General features: G+C 59.0%; 4 protein-coding genes across 5 annotated transcripts; all 4 read right to left on the reverse strand.

Moving 5' to 3' along the window:
• Positions 1-325: 325 nt before the first annotated feature.
• LHB (luteinizing hormone subunit beta) lies at positions 326-1,327 on the reverse strand (the record flags this gene model as incomplete). Its single annotated transcript, XM_080828569.1, has 3 exons — positions 326-568; positions 805-990; positions 1,313-1,327. 3 exons carry the CDS (start codon positions 1,325-1,327, stop codon positions 326-328), a joined length of 444 nt encoding a protein of 147 aa, XP_080684695.1.
• Positions 1,328-2,250: 923 nt separating this feature from the next.
• On the reverse strand, positions 2,251-4,915 carry SAXO3 (stabilizer of axonemal microtubules 3; the record flags this gene model as incomplete). The annotated part of the gene is made up of 5 exons (XM_080829067.1): positions 2,251-2,614; positions 3,134-3,261; positions 4,012-4,176; positions 4,277-4,477; positions 4,760-4,915. The coding sequence occupies 5 exons, from the start codon at positions 4,913-4,915 to the stop codon at positions 2,251-2,253; spliced, it is 1,014 nt and encodes a 337-aa protein (XP_080685193.1).
• Positions 4,916-6,590: 1,675 nt separating this feature from the next.
• NTF4 (neurotrophin 4) lies at positions 6,591-9,790 on the reverse strand. Of its 2 annotated transcripts, none has more exons than XM_080829111.1 (3): positions 9,496-9,790; positions 8,382-8,505; positions 6,591-7,530 (listed from the first exon to the last, which is right to left on the reverse strand). In XM_080829111.1, the coding sequence occupies exon 3, from the start codon at positions 7,516-7,518 to the stop codon at positions 6,883-6,885; it is 636 nt and encodes a 211-aa protein (XP_080685237.1). In that variant the 5' UTR covers positions 7,519-7,530; positions 8,382-8,505; positions 9,496-9,790; the 3' UTR covers positions 6,591-6,882. The 2 variants fall into 2 exon arrangements, with proteins under 2 accessions (XP_080685237.1, XP_080685238.1); XM_080829112.1 differs by lacking the exon at positions 9,496-9,790 and adding an exon at positions 8,931-9,403.
• Positions 9,791-11,882: 2,092 nt separating this feature from the next.
• KCNA7 (potassium voltage-gated channel subfamily A member 7) lies at positions 11,883-16,251 on the reverse strand. Its single transcript, XM_080829164.1, has 2 exons — positions 15,678-16,251; positions 11,883-14,751 (listed from the first exon to the last, which is right to left on the reverse strand). The coding sequence occupies exons 1-2, from the start codon at positions 16,230-16,232 to the stop codon at positions 13,936-13,938; spliced, it is 1,371 nt and encodes a 456-aa protein (XP_080685290.1). The 5' UTR covers positions 16,233-16,251; the 3' UTR covers positions 11,883-13,935.
• Positions 16,252-17,865: the final 1,614 nt, after the last annotated feature.

Here is a 17,865-nt window from a genome sequence, read left to right on the forward strand (position 1 = left end):
CTCCCAGGTGCCCCCGAGAGAGATACTCTTAAGCAGGCTCCAGGATACCCAGCGTGGAGTCCAATGCGGGGCTCCTTCCCATGACCTTGAGATCATGACCTGAGCTGAAATCAAGAATCAGACGCTCAACCAACAGCCACCCAGGTGCCCTGAAACAACCCATTCTGAGAGTGTGAGTGTGAGTGTGTGTGTGTGTGTGTGTGTACACACGTACATGCATCCTGAGTCTGACAAAAGACAACCTGAGTGCAGTTTGAGAAGCCTTTATTAGGAGGGGAGGAAAGAAGCATCTGCTGGCTTCAGGAGTTGGGGTTGGGGGGGATCCTTAGAGGAACAGGAGGCCCGGGAGCGAGGGGCGGTCACAGGCCAAGGGCTGGGCTCTGGGTCCCCCACAGTCAGAGCTGCTGAGGCGGCAGGGCCCGCAGCGACAGCTGAGGGCCACGGGGAAGGAGACCATGGGGTCCACGCCAGGCGGGCATCCGGGGAGCTGGATGGAGGCAAAGCGCAGCTCATGGTAGGTGCACACCGGCTGGGGCATAGGTGGCAGGATGGCTGGCAGCACTCGCACCTGTAGGCCAGGGTAGGGGGGTGGGGACATGGTCCACCTGTGGTCAGACCCTCCCCTGAGCTCCCCCGCTGCCCCCCACAGGTCGCAGACTCAGGTGCCCAGCAGACCCCCTGTGCTGTCACTCCCACATGCCCAGCTTGCCCTCCCAATTCCCCAGCCCCTGCCCAGGGGGCGGGCCACCCTTCCATCCCCAATCCAGCAGGGCTGGCCCCTGCCCACCCCCTGCCGCCGCTCACCATGCTGGGGCAGTAGCCGGCACAGATGCTGGTGGTGAAGGTGACGCAGACCGGGCAGGCCTCGTTCTCGGCAGCCAGGGTGGCGTTGATGGGCCGGCAGAGTGGCCGTAGTGGCCCCCTCGATGCCCACACCCCACCCACGTTCAGCAGCAGCCACAGCAGCAGCCCCTGGGACAAGGCCAGTGTCTCAGGACCAGCTGGACCGCTCTACCCTGAGCCCTTACCTTCCCATCCCCTAGACAGGCTCCCCTGCCTGGCATCTTCTATTTGGACCCATCCCTCCCACTGTGATCCCCTGTCCCATACTTGGGAACCCCAGATACTCCCCAACATTGCAGATTCCCCCCCTCAGGCCCTGGTTCACCTGCTTCCCTCCTGGTGGGAAGCCTGTTGGCCATCCACACCTTTCTAGAAGGAAGCCTCCTTCATCGGGTCACAGGACTCTCCCTCTTTGTGCCAGCCTTGGCCGGTTGGAGCTGCCAGGTGCCCAGGGGCCCTGCAGTCTTACCTGGAGCTTCTCCATTCTCAGTGCCTTCCCTGTGAGGTTTACCTGGTCTTATACTTGGAGGCTGTGGAGGCGGCAAGGCCACTGGGGGTGGCGGCATGATGGGGTAACCTGGACACTAATCTTTCCGGGGGCGAGAAGCAGAAAAGGTCAGGGAGGTGTGCAGGAGTGGTTCCGTGGAGTGCCCCTTCCCCCCGCTCCCTGAGTGGCTCCCACACCAAGAAGCGGGAGATGCCCACGGGGAAGCTGACTTCACAGACTCAATCCTCAGGGGCTGGCGAAGTCCTATACCCGTCCTAGGTAATAGCCAGAGGGAGTCCTTGGCCTTGTCCCTGGCGGTGTAGCCTGGTCTGTGCCCATTATGGTGGGAACCAGGGAAGACTGAAGGTCAGCCCCTTCCAAGGGCCCTCAATCGGCTGAGACGTCAGCCCCCGTCCACCTGCCATAGACTGAAAGCCATTCCTGTGGCACCGTCTAACCTCTGCGGAGAGGCGTGGCTTCAATATTGGATTCTGTGGCTGCCCCGCACGCAGATGCGCCTTCCACAAGGGATTCAGCGGGAGCCCCATCTCCCCCCCACACCCAGGCTCCCAGAGCCGACACCAGCAATGGGCATAGTTTAGGCTATTTAACTCTGTCGTTGACTAAGAAGCTCTGCCCGCTCTGTCGCAGAGGGCGTGTCCCGCCCGCGAGCCCACGGCCTCAAAGTTCATTTTTCTCGCTCAGGTCCCACCTCCCTGCCCCAACCCCCCCCCCGACAGCAGTATGGTCAAGTGTGGGGAGTCGCCCCGCCCACGCCTCAGTGGGTGGGTCCTGGTCTCACTCCCACGTAATGGGCGGGGTTCCCGATCTTAGCCCCGCCCAATGTGCTACCAGTCGCGGTCTTCTCGCTCCGCGCCCGGGCGGGGGGGCGTGTCCAGGGCGGGGCTGGCGCTGCGGGCTCAGACCGGGGCTGGTTTCATGCTGCCGTAGGTGGAGTTCTCGGTGCGGTAGGCTTGCGGCACGCTGTAGATCACCGACATCGGCTTCCAGTGGGGGCCGCCCCAGGGCAGCTCCAGCGGGCAGAAACGGTCGAGCCCGAGGAGGGGGTGCAGCGGGGGTCTGTAGGACTCCTGAGCCAGAGACAACGCCCCACGGTGTGGCACTGCAGTCGTCACCGGGTGGACGTGGGGCACGCGGATCCCTGGCGGCCGAGAGGGGCGCGGACAGGGTGGCCTCTGTGGGTCATGGCCCCAGGCCTGAGGCGTCTTGTCAAAGCTCCAGGAGGTCAGCGAGTCCTTGCGGGGATATCCAGACAACTCCTTCCTGTTGGTGAGGGAGGCAGGAGAGGGAAGCCACAGTTGGTTCCCAGGGACAAGGCTGAGGTTCAGACCTCGCGTTGAGGAACCTGTAGACCTGAACTCCTGTGTTTCGGGGCAAGGACACATTTGTAGGAGTCGGGGACCCCTCAGGAAGGATAGGGGCTGGGGACCCCCGGCCTGGATTCCTGGGTCCTGGAGGTCCTTAAGGGCCTGGGATCTGGAGTTTTCGAATCCAAAGGGAGGAGTATCTGGGAACCAAAACAGGCCCAGCTCTGGACCCTCAGGGTCCCGCCCCTGGTCCCGAACCCCTTCTTGGGAAGCGGCAGGTTTCATATTCCTGAGACTTGACACTAAGGAAACCTGGGCGCTAAAAGGTAGGGGCTGGGGTCTGAAGTTCGGTTTCAGAAGCGTGCGGGAGCTGAAGGCTGAGGCTCCTGAGTCGGACAAGGGGGAGCCGACACCCGGGTTCGGCGTCCCACCGGTCTATGCTGGGGGGCGGCGCCGAGCGAGGACCCAGGCTCACTTCGGGTAGGCCCGGAAGTCCTTGGCCGAGGTGGTCAGATAGAGCTGACGGCGGTCCAAGATGCCCTGGTCAGACACTGTGAAAGGCCGTCCGGCCAGCTCGGGGTTCTTTGTCCAAGGGATTAAAGCCTGAGGAGGATCCAGGGAGGAGGGATGAGCAAGAAAGAGGTTTCATACCGCATTCCAGGCCCTGGGTCGCTAGACCCAGGGATTCCGCTTCTACCCAACAGACCCTCACATCCGCCCCGAGAATCCGAATCCTTCCTGACCAATCGCAAGCTAGCGCACTTTAGCTTCGCTCCCCATATCGGAACCCTTATTACGGTTACTCCAAAATTCAAACACTTGCGGGTCATCGAACACAAAGCCCGGGCCCCAACCACAAAAAAAAACCTTCCCAGCTCCGCCCCCAGACTCCTGGCTTCCACCTCCCGCCACTGGAATTCAGCCGCACCTCGGGCCACCTTTCCTCTTTGCTCGTCCACTCCGGGAAAGCCTAGCCCCGCCTCCCGACCTTGGCTCGGAAAGTTCAAGACCCGCCCCCACGTACCACCCGCCCCAGAGCCCGGACCCCCTGCCTCCAAATTCCCTCCTAGACAACCCCCCGCCCACCTGGGATTTACTTGCGGTGGCCTCAGCCACAGAGCTGGGATTTCGGTCTCCAGGCCCCTCCTCCTCCTGACCCTACCTCAAAGGGTCCAAGCTCCACCCCCAGACTCTGTAACCTGATTCCGTCCCAGACCTTTTGCCCACGACCCCAGACTCAAAATTCTCCACCCTAGGGTCTGCTAAGCCTGGTCCCCAGCCGCAGAGCCCCTCCGACCCCGCCCCAGGCGCTACAAGCTCTTTCCCACGGTGGCAACGGGTCTTCTCCTCTACCTGGGAAGGGCCTCCGCGAAGGTGCTCCGCAAGCTCCAGGGGCTGGGGCCCGACGTAGAAGGTGGGGCGCTGCTGATCCGGGTCGGGCCAGCCCGTGTACTGCGCCCGCATCTCACTGCACTGGTGCTTCGTGATCAGCGGGAGGCGCCAGCCACGGTGTCTGAGCTGCGGGAAGGCGACGCGGAGATCCAACGTGAGGGGGGGCCGTACTCCAGTGCCATCCCCAGCCCTGTCCTCTGAGGACCTCTGCATCCCAGAACGTTACCTTTTCGTCTAAATCCTTGATCCCCACAGTCCTCGTGGGGTCCGAAGGCTCTGGGGCCCTGGGCTGTGCGTAGGGCCCGCCGTGCTTCTTAGGCACGTAAGCCGAGCCAGAGGTTGTCTCCCATCTGCTGATGACCTCATCAAAATCCCAGATGTGCAAATCCTGCCTGGCGGCCGGCGGCAGGGGCTCCGCGACCGTGGACTGGGAAGAAGGACGTCAGCTAAAAGGGTTCAAGTCCGGCCCGCGAGCCCTGATCTCTCCCAGTCGGTCCCCAACCCTTTCCTCCCTCCAGTCCCAGGCATCCAGGTTCCCTGGCCCCTCTTTTTTCAGATCCAGGACTCGGGGACACTCCTTCAGTCAGAGAGGAGCCCGCGCCCCCAACCCCCTTTTCTCTCAGCAGGTGTCTGGACCCCCAGGCCTCTCCTTCAGACACAGGAGCCTGGGCCCCCAGTCTTTCAGGCCAGGAACCTAGGGTCCTCTCACCTGCACAGTGGGCGGGGGAAAGGACACAGGCGGGATAATGTGGTGGGCGACACCACTGCTGGTGAGATGCCAGTTGGGCCAGGATCCAGGCACCTCGGTCCCAGAGATTGGGGACCAAGGGGGACCGTAGCGCAGAGCTAGGGTCCGACCAGCCATGGTCCCACCCCTGCGGGGGCGCCACGCCGGGGCAGGCTTGTTGTTCCTGTTGCCCCAGGTAACAGAACCCGCCCACCCTGAGCTCAACCAATGGGAGGCCTGCAGGTGTGTGGATGGTTGGACAGAGCAAGAAAGAGACCCAGGCTCAGAGGCACTGGGACTTTGAGTGAAGGGCACAGAAACTCAGAGAAATGGGGGAGGGGAGTCCCAGAGAGAGAGTGAAGGGTCGAAAGGGGGAGGAGGGAGGAAGGGGGAATAGCTCAAATTGTGGGGAATTTTAGAGACACAGAGAACCCGGCCTGGGGAGACGGAGACCCGGAGGGGGAGGAGGACGGAGACCACCCACGGCCATCAGGGAATCCATGAGAAGCAGTCCCCTTTCCTATGGGGTCCCAACTCTCTCAGCCCCCTCCTCCCTCTGCCAGGCCTGCCTACCTCAGGGGTAACGATTTCCAGACTTCCCCAGGGCTCTCCCTCCCTCCCTGTGTGTGCTGGAGGCGTCAGCCCAGGGCTTGGCCTTCGTCTGTCCTGCCTGCCTTTGATTTTGTTGAAAACTTCCACCTGGATATGGGGGTGGGTGACGAGGGAGAGACCCACAGACACAGACACAGGGAAATACTTAGCAAGAAGAGAGGGGAGGGGACGAGGAAAGAACTTTGATGAGAAAGAAACACAGGCAAGAATGGATGAGAAACAGTGAATGAGAAACAGAGACAGAGAGCTACTGACCCAGACACAAGAGACAGAGAGGGAGGTGACAAAAAGGAGAGTGGGAACCACGGACCTAGAAACACAGAGATGTAGAAACAGAGGCAGCCGGAACTGCCCACCCTTACCCTTCCCAGGGGCCCAGTCTGTGTTGGGGGAGGAATGGGGGGGTGTCTATGGTCTCAGTCCTTAGCCTAAAGCCGGTTCTAAAAGACTGTGTGTGTGGGGGGGGGGAGGGCAACAGGCTTAAGGTATGGACTGGCGATACATGAAGGGCGTATCCTGAAGGTGTGGGGTCTACTCCTGACTTCCCTTGTCACTTCCTCACTTTAAAGACCTTTTGGTCAAGGGCTCTGGCTTCTCAGCTCCCAGTAACTCATCCCACTAACCCATTCTTCAGATGGGGAAAACTGAGGCTATCTTCTGCAACCCGACCCCAGGTCCCACTGAACCCCTCATTCAGGCCTCTGGGGCTACTTCTCCTTTTGGATTTTATTGGACCACTCGAAGCCTACCACTGTCCACATGACCCCTGATCCTAGCCAGGAGTCAGGTCAATTGGTCCAAATTTCATACCATACTCAAGCTGGATGATTCTAAGGTCTATTTCTTTCCCAATGTGGGGTAAAAGTTGGGACAGAAACTCCCCAACAGGGTTAAACTCTCTAGCATCCTGACCTCTTATCATTCAACCTTGCTTGTGCTCCTACTGTGATGGCTAGCTTACTACCTTAAGACAGAACATTCTAAGCCAACACTCTCACCATGTGACCAAGTAAGATTTCTCATTCAAACCCCAGCTCCCAGCTGGTTGCTTATGTGTCCGCTTTTATACTCCCCCACCACTTCTTGATGTATCACTTCCTTGTCACTCTCTCCAGGGTGAGCAAGATGTCCTCTGAGATCAAGCAGTTAGCAACTTAGAAGCCGAGGTTCCTCCAATGGTTAAATCCACCAGAGTTGATCTGACAAATTGTGTATTAGCACTGATAAACAGTAGACACTCAGAAAATATTGGATATCATCGTCATCATCATCACCCTCAAGTTCATCCAGAAGAACTCCTATTCATCCTTCAAAACCCCATTTGGTTTCACCACCTGTCTTGCATGGATTGAGCTCTCTAACTCAGAAAGCTGTGATTTTGTGACCATTTCACAAGTTCCCAAACTGAGGCCCAGAGCAGCCAGGCCGCCCCTGAGGTCCCTCAGCATCCAGCTATCTTCTTCCCCTGCCTGCCCAGTTCCTGAGCATGGGCCTCAGGCCCGACCAGTCCGGCTGAGGAGCGTGCAGACGCAGGCAGTGTCAATTCGAATCCATCGCCAGCCTACACGGCCCTGGGCATCAGCGGTCAATGCCCGCACGTAGGACTGCTTGGCCTTACACTCAGACACCCAGTGCCTCCGGTCCACACCCCGGCAGCCTCCCCCACCCCCACCAGGGCCACTTTCCTCAGCAGCGCTGTCAGCCTTGCAGCGGGTCTCAAAGAAGTACTGGCGGAGAGGGCTGCCTCCAGCCGCAGGAACCTCGCCCAGCACCTCCACCTCACGCCCGCGCAGGTCCACGGCTGTCCGGCGGTCTGTCACCCAGCCGCTGACCGCATCACACACAGCCAGCTCTCCCCGGCGACTTGCTGGTGCTGTCTCGCTCACCCCTCGCCGACTGCGGTTGGCGGGGCTGCCTGCTGGCTCCCCAAAGGCCCCAGCCTCCAGCAGGAATAGCAGAGGGGGTCCAGCGGGGGTGCCCCTGGACAGGACTACTCGGGGGGACAGGAGGTCCCATTCAGGGGCTAGAAACGGGGGCAGTGGTAAGGGTGGGGGATGGGACTCCATTGGGACACTGGGGAGGAGGAAAAGGAGGAGGATGGGGAGGGAGGAGGAGGGGCTGGGGAGCATCTCGCTGAGCACCTGAGGATAGAGAGGGAAGCTGGGGTTAGAGATGAGGGTAAAAACTTAGTGGGGGGGGGCAGAGGTTGGGAACTCCAGGGGGACCTGAATGCCACAACCATGGGAAGCCCTTGTTCTAGAACCTTGGGAGGACCTTATATTCTAGGACTTAGATAACACCCAACTTCTAGATTAATCATAATTATTCTACTACTATTGCCAATGAGAGCCAACAAATCAGCAAATGGAGAAATACAGGCTCAGAGAGGTGAGTGACTGATACCAGATCACACAGCCAGCAAATGCCAGAAATAGGATTTGAGCCCCATCAGAGCAACTCTGCCCTGAATCCTACCCCTACCTGCAGCCTTGCGGGACCCTAAGTCCTGCAGCCTAGAGGAAGTTTGAGGTTCCAAATTCTAAGAAAGAGCATGTGCTGGGATGCTAGTAAGACCCAAGTTCAGCTCAACACTGCCATTGAGAAGGTAAGACATTTCCTCTCCCGTGTGGGGCCTCAGTTTCCCTGTTCAAGAAATGAACTGGGGGGACACCTGGGTGGCTCAGTCGGTTAAGCCTCTGCCTTTGGCTCAGGTCATGATCCCAGGGTCCTGGGATCAGCTCGGGCTCCTTGCTCAGTGGGAGCCTGCTTCTCCCTCTGCCTGCCACTCTCCCTGCTTGTGCCCACTCTCTCTCTGACAAGTAAATAAAATCTTAAAAGAAAAAAAAAAAAAAGAGGAAGGAAGGAAGGAACCAGGGGCTGGGAGATAGTGGTGAGGGCGTGGACCCTACAGTTTCTCTGCAATATTCTGGAAGTCTGTGGTTCTGGGAAAGTGGTGTGGAGAGAAGTAGGAAGCAGCAGGTGGTTACCAGACCTGTCAGCACCTTGTCCACCTCCAGGCTCCAGTGCTGGGGGCCCCCAGGCTCTGGGGGGCCCCTGTGGGGGACACAGGTGGTCCCCTCTTTCCTGACATCTCAGAAGAGGGAAGGGGCAGCCACCTAGGGAAAGAAGGGAATAGGCAGGTTGTGTGGGCAAGTGGGGGAGGGAGCCTGGACACTCCCCTTCCCAGCGTTCCTCTTAAAGTGCAGGGTACCCAAGAGTCCAGGCCGCGCCCCCTTCCCAGAGGCCCCTTCCCTGACCAGGTGATGGCTCCTGGCTGGGATGGGAAGCAGATGGGGGAGGTGAGGGGAGAGGCGGGGGTTGGGAGGGCGGGGGCGGAGGGGGGAGGATAGAGGAGGCTGGAAAAGATTACATCCTCCACGGCCCATTCATCTCCCAGACAGGGCGGGGGTGGCGCTGGTCTGGACACCCGGGTCCCTGAGGGCCCACACTCAAGAAGCCCTGGGTCCCTGAGGCTGCTTCCTGGAATGTTCTATCCTCACAGGACAGGCCGGGGCCCGTCCAAGACGTCTACCGCACATACCTGGAGTGGCTGCCTGCTTTGGCTCCGAGATGGGGAAATGGAAAGAAGGGTGTGAAGAGACCCAACGATGCCGACCCAGCCAGGACCAGGAGTCAGCTACCTCCTCCCTCAGACCAGAAGTCCCTGTTCCCGGCCGCCACCTCACTCAGACCCGAAAGTCCTGGTTCCCCGCCTCCTCCCCCTTCAGGAGTCTAGATCTCCAGCTCCCTCTCTCACGTGCTGGCGTCCAGGCGCCCAGCACCCTCCTCCCTGAGAGCCCGAGCAGTCCAGACCCCCAGCGCCCTCCTCCCTATGACCTGGGAGCTCTGGAGTTCAGGGCTCTCTTCCCCAGGTATCCAGAATTACGTACTCCCAGAGCCCTCCTCCCAAAGAAGATCTGAGCTGGGGGAATGGTCTCCTGAGACCCCTCTGGGGGTAACCGGCTGCATAACTGGAGGACTTCGCTCCTGCCTCAGTTTCCTCCGCCAAGCCCCGCCCCCTCTGGCCCCGCCCCCGTCCCTCCCTACCCGGGGGCAGGGCGACCCGGCCGCGGGAATCCCGGGGGAGGAGGCGCGGAGGCTCTTACCTGGGGCGCCCTCTTCGGCTTCTCCGCTGCCCCTAGCGCGGCGCGGCTCCTCCTCCCGCTCGTCGGCTGCAGGGACGCCCGCTCGCCCGCCGGCTTCTCGCCGCACACTCTCCGGCTGGCCCGGGCGGGGGCGGGGGCGGGGCGGTGCCCGACGGCGGAGGAGGGGCCGGGGGATCCCGCCTTCCAGACGCGTGCCGGGACCTCGGAAGGCCGGCCTGGCTCGCTCAGCAACTGGCCCATCTCAGCCCCGGGAGGCCAGGCGCCAGCCCCCTGCTCCCTCAGACCCAGGAGTTCTGACCCCCAGTCCCTCCTCCCTCAGATCCAGTTCTCACCCCCAGCCCCTCCTCCCTCAGACTCAGGAGTCTGGGCACTCCCAGCCCCCTCCTCCCTCAGACCCAGGAGTCAGGATCCGACACCAGCCCCTCCTCCTTCAGACCCAGGAGTTCTCACCCCAAGCCCCTCCTCCCTCAGACCCAGGAGTTTGCACCGCCCCCCCAGCCCTCTCCTCCCTCAGACCCTGGAGTCGTTACCCCCCAGGCCCTCCTCCCTCAGACCCAGGAGTCAGGACCCCGAACCCCCTCCTCCCTCAGACCCAGGAGTCCTGACAGCAGCTCCCTCTTTTCCTTAGAGCCGGGAGTCTGGGCCTGAGATTTCTTTGGGTTCTGTTGCCAATTAAGTGTCAATCTCTGGGCAGATTCCCACCCTCTGCTCTCATCCCCACTTTCCCAGGAGCTCTGGGCCAGACATTAACCAGCTGGACTTGGGCAGCGATAAGGCCCCAGGCCCTGGGAGACAGTGGATATGGTGTCGGGGGTGTCCTCCCACAGAGTCCCCTCTGCTGGAATTTCCTGGGTGGGGACTGGGGAGAGGGTCTGTCCTGAACTCAGATAAGAGAAATTCAAGGTATTATAGGACTCAGAGATAGACAAGGATTTGATATGGGAACACAATGACCTGCTTGGAGGAAAGAAAAAAAAAATGAAGAGTGACAAAGGGAGACAGGAAAGGCACAGAAATGGAGAGAAAGCGGGGGGGGGGGGGGACAAAAACCTAGAGAGAGGAAAGACACTCGACACTCCAGAGAAGGGGACACAATCCCAGAAGGGGGACAGAGACCCAGTGAGAAGAGAGAGATCCTCAGACAGACTGAGGTCAGATGGAATTAGAGTCCCAGGCCCTCCACCCCTCCCCCAGAGCTATTTTAGGAGGAAAGCTGATATCCATCTTGGGAGGGGCAGGGGGTCATCCCATACCCCTCCATCAGCCTAAATATAGCATGGCAAGGTGGCAGGAAGGGTGTCCCCGGATTAGGGTGTTCCCCTCTCCTTTTCCCAGTCCCGCCAGGCAACATAGAAGGCTGTGGAAGGTGGCTGTGGGTTGTTTACCGAGGGTGGAGGAGGGGCACTTCCCAGTCTGAGTGTCCCCTGGGGTTACTTCCCTGACCTCTCCACACTTCCCCCCCACCCCATCCCTAAGCACCCAACAGGTCCCACCCCCTACCAGAGACACTCTGTGTGACTTCCGGTCCCTGATGGGGTCCAACAGGTAAGTTTTCAAAGAAAAGTAGACCAGTCTCTGTCCCCCTCTCCCTCTCTGTCTGGGCCTCTAGCCCCGCTCCCTCTCTCTGGATCTCTGACCCCTCCTCTCTGGTTGGCTTCCGAGCTTCTGTGGATCTCTGGAGGGGGGTCTCTGACTCCCCCCTCCTAGGTCACCACCCTCCTCCTCTCCCTTTGCCCCTTCAGTGTCATCTCTCCAGGTCTTGGTCCCTCTCTGCATGTGTCTCCTCCTCTTCGGGTCTCTGCTGGGACCCAGACTCTGCCTTGTGTCTGTCACCGTGAGGGGGTCTATCTCCATTTCTGTCTTCAGATGTGACTTTCCATTTCAGAGGGAAGGGACCACCTACAGATTCTATGGCTTTCAACCTTGATCAAACTCTTCCCACCATCTGTCCCTTCTACCTTCACTTTGTATAAAAAAGGGAGTTGGGGGGCACCTGGGTGGCTCAGTGGGTTAAAGTCTCTGCCTTCGGCTCAGGTCATGATCTCAGGGTCCTGGGATCGAGCCCCGAGCCCTGAGCCCCGCATCGGCATCGCATCGGGCTCTCTGCTCAGCAGGGAGCCTGCTTCCTCCTCTCTCTCTGCCTCTCTGCCTAGTTATGATTTCTCTCTGTCAAATAAATAAAATATTTTTTAAAAAAGGGAGTTGGATTAAATCACGGGTTTCCAGACTGAATTCCGTAGCTGCATTCTGAGTCACCAAGAAGGACCCCACGGACGTGTGTGTCCCTCAGACCAGGTCCCCTCTGAGGAGCCACACCGCATCAAAGTAAGATTTCACTGGACCCAAAAAGGGAGGGCTCCATAGCTGAAAATAACACCACCACCACTCTGTAAACCACTGGTTTTAATAAATTAATACAAGTAAAGGACTTCAGATGATGTTTTGGCACGTAGGAAGCCCTCTGTGTGTTCGTGATTGAGGCATCCTCCTCTCCTCCTCCAAATGCCCTTTTGGTACTGAAAGCGCTCTGAAAACGTTTGGCTTCCTGCCCTTGGGTCCCACCCTCCCCTCTGAGCCTCAGTTTCTTGGTTCCGGAGAAACGCGGCTGGAGGACACCTGCAGGCTGATGGGACAGGGGGAGTCGGACAGCCTGCCATAAACCCCAGCTCCTGGGATGTGCCACGGGACCCCAGGAAGCTACTCCTCCCGTGCCCTAAGACTCTAGTTTCTCCCCTGGAAAATAGTGGGCTCCCAAGTTCATCTGACATTTTTCCCGAGCTGTGGGAGGATAGGGTGGGGTGCCCTGATTTGGGATCCCTTTGTGATTCCGTGGAAGAGAGACTCTGCGTATCTCTTGGGTTCAGAGGCACTGATTTTTTTCTCTCTATTCCTTTTTTGGGTTCTCTTTCTCGGGGGCACTCTGGTCTGGCTCCAGCTCTGGTGCCTATCCCTCTCCAGGTGTCTGACACACACCCCCCATCTCCATGTCCCACTCTTGGTCTCTGTCTCTCTCCTTGGAGTTTCTGACCCCCCCCTCCTCTGGGTCTCCATCTCCCCATCTCTTTGGGTCTTTGTCCTTGTTTCCTTCTCCCTAAATCTCTCTTCCTCCCTCTTTGGGTCTTTGCTCCCTCTTCTCTGGGTTTCTATCTCTCTCCTTCTCTGAGTCTTTATCACTTCCAGGTCTCTGTCCCCTCATGTGGGTTTCTGTCCCCTTCTCTCCCATCATGCCTGTACAAAGTACAGATTCTCCCCCTTTCCCCTTCCCTTGTGGCTCTGATCTCCATGGTTAGAAGCAAAACTGTAGGGGAGGACAGATAGAGAGGGTATGAGTGGCAAAATGAAGCAGTAAATGGAAGGACTGTCTACATCTTCCTAGCTCACCCGGAGGCCCTCTGCACAAACAACTGAATCAAGGGGTTCAGCACTCAGCCCCACCCCTTAGAGTAAATGACACTGGGCAAGTCCGTTGTTTGTCTTGCAGAGTCCCTAATGCCACACTTTCTCCCTGATACATGATTCCTCCCTAGTGTTGTTATTCTTGGGTCCTGGTGCTACCACTAAATGCAAAACAAACCAACATGGCCCTATGAAGCCCATACACACAGTCCAACTCAAGCTAACATTCCTACAGGACTCACAATAACACAACCTGGGGTAATTCACCTCAGCATACCCCTACGAGACTCACATGGTTATACAGTTTGATATGATTCATCTCAGTGTAGCCCCCCAAAACTTCCAGCTACATTACTTTACACAATTCAACACAACAGAACCCTGAAAGACTCAGACCGTCATACATTCCAGCCCAGCTTAACCTAACATGACCTAGAAAGCTCACATTCAATCACTTGACTCTCTGTATTTCTACGTGACTCACAAGTTCATAGAACCTAAAATAACATAGCCCTAGAAGAATCACAAAGCCACACAATTTCCAACATGTCTCAACTCAACTCCACAACACCATGCATGAACACGCACTCAGTCCCAACAATGCCGTGGGTGACCACCTAACTTGATCCAAAATGGCCCTAGGGGACTCATAAAACTACAGAATCCTGCACAATGCAATTGGACAAGACTCACTCGACTCAACAACACAGCCCAACCCAAAAACAAAAACAAAACTATGTGACCAAATCTGTCTCAACACTTACCACGAAAGGCTCCGTAAGTCTTGCACAACCCAATGTAGTGCAAACCAATGGAGCCTCCCCATCAACTCATTATAACTCATGGCCATTCACCGTCAATTAAGGAAGTACCCACGGGAGCTACCAAACCACAACTCAAGACCCAACAAGACTCAGTGTTCCCCAACTCATTACCACTTAACCTAGTTCTTCCTAAACCCAACCCCCTCCCCCTAACCTTCCCTTCTACCCCTCCCTCCCTCCCTCCAAGGAAACGTGAGGTCCTGCAGACCTCAACTGTCCCTCACACTTCGGTGACCAAGTGTTTCCCAGGGGGGGCCCAGAGTGGAGGTGGTAGCTCAGGCATCTCTCCATCCATCAACCCCCCATTGACCTTGCCGTCCAGTGGGCCACACGGCTGCGTGTCCACATGGCTGTACATCCCAGCCTCTTCGCCCTCTGTCTCCCGGTGGTAAAAGTAGCTGAAGTTGGAGACAATGACCGGCACGGGAAGGGAAATGGTCAACACTCCAGCGATGGCGCACAGGGAGCCCACTATTTTGCCGCCCACAGTGACGGGTGCCATGTCTCCATAGCCAACTGTGGTCATGGTGACCACCGCCCACCAAAAGGACTCGGGGATGCTGGTGAAATGGGAGTCTTCCCGGTCGACCTCAGCGAAGTAGACTGCGCTGGAGAAGAGGACCACACCGATGAAGAGGAAGAAGATGAGGAGACCCAGCTCACGCATGGAGGCCCGTAGTGTCTGGCCCAAGATCTGCAGGCCCTTTGAGTGCCGGGACAACTTGAAGATTCGGAAGACGCGTACTAGACGGATGACTCGTAGGATGGCCAGGGACATGGCCGGCTGGCCTACACCCCGCTGCCTGGCTAGCTCGGTGCCTAGCGCCACAAAGTAGGGTAGGATGGCCACAAAATCGATGAGGTTCATCACGTTCTTGAAAAAGGCCGCCTTGCTCGGGCAGGCCACCAGGCGCACCAGTAGCTCAAAGGAGAACCAACAGATACACAACGTCTCCACCACAAAGAACGGGTCATCGAAGGGCATGCGAGACAGGGGTCCGGGCACTGGGCTGGAGCCATTCAGCCGAGCGGGGAACTGCAGGGAGGAAGGGGTTCAGAGAGGACCACACCAGGGCTGGGACGCACAGGAACAGCCACATTTGTGATTTAAATGTGCAACTACTTCCCTACAAATTGGTCAGCAGTCATTGCCCCCAGGCCTCCAGTGACCCAGCTGTCCTAGATCCCTTTCCAGAGCTCTAGGGATCATGCCTGCGCGGCTGACCTTATGATCCCTGATCCTTCACTGGGGGTGGCCTCCTGAAAGTGAGGTCTCCTGAGTGAGGCTCCATCCAAAGTCCCACCCCTAGCTTTGATTTTCCAGATGGGGAGGGTCACCACCCAGGTCATGCTTCCTTGTGCTCTGCCCTCCCTAACCAGCCCCTAGAAGCCCAGACTACAATGGCTAAACACCTTGTTTGCACACCAAGCCCTGGGGCCCTGGCTCTCAGGGCCCTCTCAGCCTGACTTTGTGACTGATTCCTCCCACCTCGGTCCTCTGTCTCCAGCTCCCTCAAGCTCCACTCTCACCACCTCCAGCCCATCTTTCTATTGGTTACTGCCAGCCGCACAGACCCCTGATTTTTCGGTCTCTCAGCCCTCAGCTTCATTTCTTAATGTAGGGGTCCTCCTGCCCTCCCGCCCTTATCTCAACCCCGCCCTGTGATTGGCAGGTTCGCCTGCTTAGATCCTCGGGCCCCGCCCCCATGAGGCTATCCCTTCCCCGCCCCCAGCCCGCCTTTAAAAGGTAGATTCCCCCGGGGAGGCCCTGTCCCTGGGTTGCCCACCTCTCGAGCCCCTCGCCGCACCCATCACTGGCCGGTATCCTGACAAGCCCCTCAATACCCCGCCCACCCACGGCCGGGCTCCTCCTTCCCGAGAGGCCCCGCCTCCCCGTACCCCCCACCCCGGCTCCGCTCCTCCCGAGCCCCGCCTCTCTCCTCCCAGGCCCCGCCCCCTCACCGGGCCGGCAGCCGCTACCGCAGCGAGCCCCGGGTTGTAGCGGTCGTCGCGGAAGTCGGGCAGCGTCTCGAGGCAGAAGACGACGATGGAGACGAGGATGACGAGCACGGAGACGACGGCGAGCACGCGCGCGGCCTGCGAACTCTCGGGGAACTCGAAGAGCAGCCAGAGCTGGCGCGCGAAGGCTCGGCCGGGCAGGGGGCGCTCTGGCGGCATGGGGCAGCCCTCGTCCTCACGCAGGCGCGCCAGCGCCGCCGTGCCCAGCCCGTAAAAGGCCACCTCCTCCAGGAAGACGTCGAGCGGCACGTGCGCCGGCCGCCGCAGCCGCCCGCCCGACTGGTAATAGTAGAGCACGGCGTCGAAGCTGGGCCGGTGCCGGTCAAAGAAGTACTCGCGGCGCGCACCGTCGTAGAAGCGGCCGCGGCGCACCGGGTCCCCTAGCAGCGTGTCCGGGAAGCGGCCCAGGGTGCGTGCCCGCGTCTCGAAACGCATCCCGGCCACGTTGAGCACCACCCGCTCGCAGCAGCCGCACGGCGGCGGGCACCGCGGCTCCATGGCGCGCGCAGCCCCGGCGACCCGCGGACGGACGTGTGGCCCCGACGCCCGACCCGGCCCGGCCCGGCCCGGCCCCGCCTCGGCCGCCGCCGCCGCCGCCCCAGTCTGGTGTCCGGTGTCCACGCGTAAAAATAGCCCGGCCGTCCGGCCAGGGCGCGGGGGAGGGGGCGCCTGACCCCGGTGGGGCAGAGGGCGGCCGCGCGCCCTCTGCCGGGGTGCCCTCCCCTTCCCGCCAGCCACGGTTCCCCGCGCCCATCCGGCTCTCCAGTCCCCTTTCCCTCGGCCCCGCGTCTCTCCGGGTTTCCCATGCGTCTCTCGTGTCTTTTTTACGAATATCTGAGCCCCTCTGTTGGAGTCACAAACTTCCACGTCTTTTTAGTCATCTTGTATGTCTCTGCGGCTGCCTATGTCTTCATTTTGAGTCTCTGTCAAGGGCTGTTTCTCTGGGTATCTCTATGGGTCAGTTATCTCTGCGTTTTGCCATTCTAGAGGACTCTGTATTGGGAGTGTGTGTGTCTCTGTCAGTTGTCTGTGTCTTGGTCCCTGGATCTCCGCCTTTGACTCTTTCTTAGGGGCTTGTCTCAGTTTATCTGTCTCCCTTGGTCTCTATCCCCTCTGCCGGGATCTCTTCTCATTATCTCTTAGCACTCTGTGTCTCTGTCCCTGGGTTTCCCTGGGGCTCTCCTTGGGTCTCTTTCCCTGTATTCCTGAAGTATTGCGAGTTTCTGTCTCAGGCGCGCTGGAGAACTCAGGGTCTCTCGAGTCGTATCTCTGGATCTCTTTCTGACCGTAATTGTAGGTCGCCTCTGCCACTGCCTTGGTGGTTGCCCCGTCCTGGAGACCCCCCAGCAGCTGCAAGCCATGATCATGTGTGCCCCACACCCCATTCCCTCCTCAAGGTCTTGTCCACCTGTATTCTCGGTAAGAAGTCGGAGACCCAGCGAAGCCTGAGCTAGAGCCCTGAGTAGCGGAGAAGGAGGCCGGGCCTGCCAGGAACAGGTGGGGGTGGGGTGGGCTGGGGAGATGACGCAGGGTCACTCGAAGGGACCAAAGGACAGACAGACGATGGCCTTCCAGCCACCGGTGTCCTATGACACCGCGCAAAAATAGCCCCATCTGACGGGCTTGGGGGGAAGTGGTGGGGATTAACGGTTACCGGGACTCATAGGAATGGGGGGAATCCCGAGCGCCCTCTGCTGGGCAAGTGCCGAGAAACACGAAGGTTATGACTCCCTGTGAATGCTGGCGCTCCTTCTCTTCCGTCTGCAATTTCTGGGAAGCTGTGTCACCATCCCTCTGGATTTCTGAGTCCCTTTCTCTGGGTCTCTCTCCTCCCTTTGTCAATGTCTATGTTTCTGTCATTCTCAGAGACCACAGAGAGACCCCTCTCCTTGTGGGTCTCTGAACTCTGTGTGAACTGGTCCCTCCTTCTTGCCGTTTTGTCTTACACCCTCCTACCTGCAATGGGTGCTCCTCCTTGCCATTTCCAGACCATCCATTCTTCCTCCCTTAGCAACTCTGACTTTTTTTTTTTTTAAGTAAGCTCTACGCCCAATGTGGGGCTTGACCTCCCAACCCAGAGATCAAAAGTTGCACGCTCTACCGGAGCCAGCCAGGCGCCCCCTCCCTCAGC

This window comes from Martes martes, assembly GCF_963455335.1.
Source record: "Martes martes genome assembly, chromosome: 17".
NCBI lineage: Eukaryota > Metazoa > Chordata > Mammalia > Carnivora > Mustelidae > Martes > Martes martes.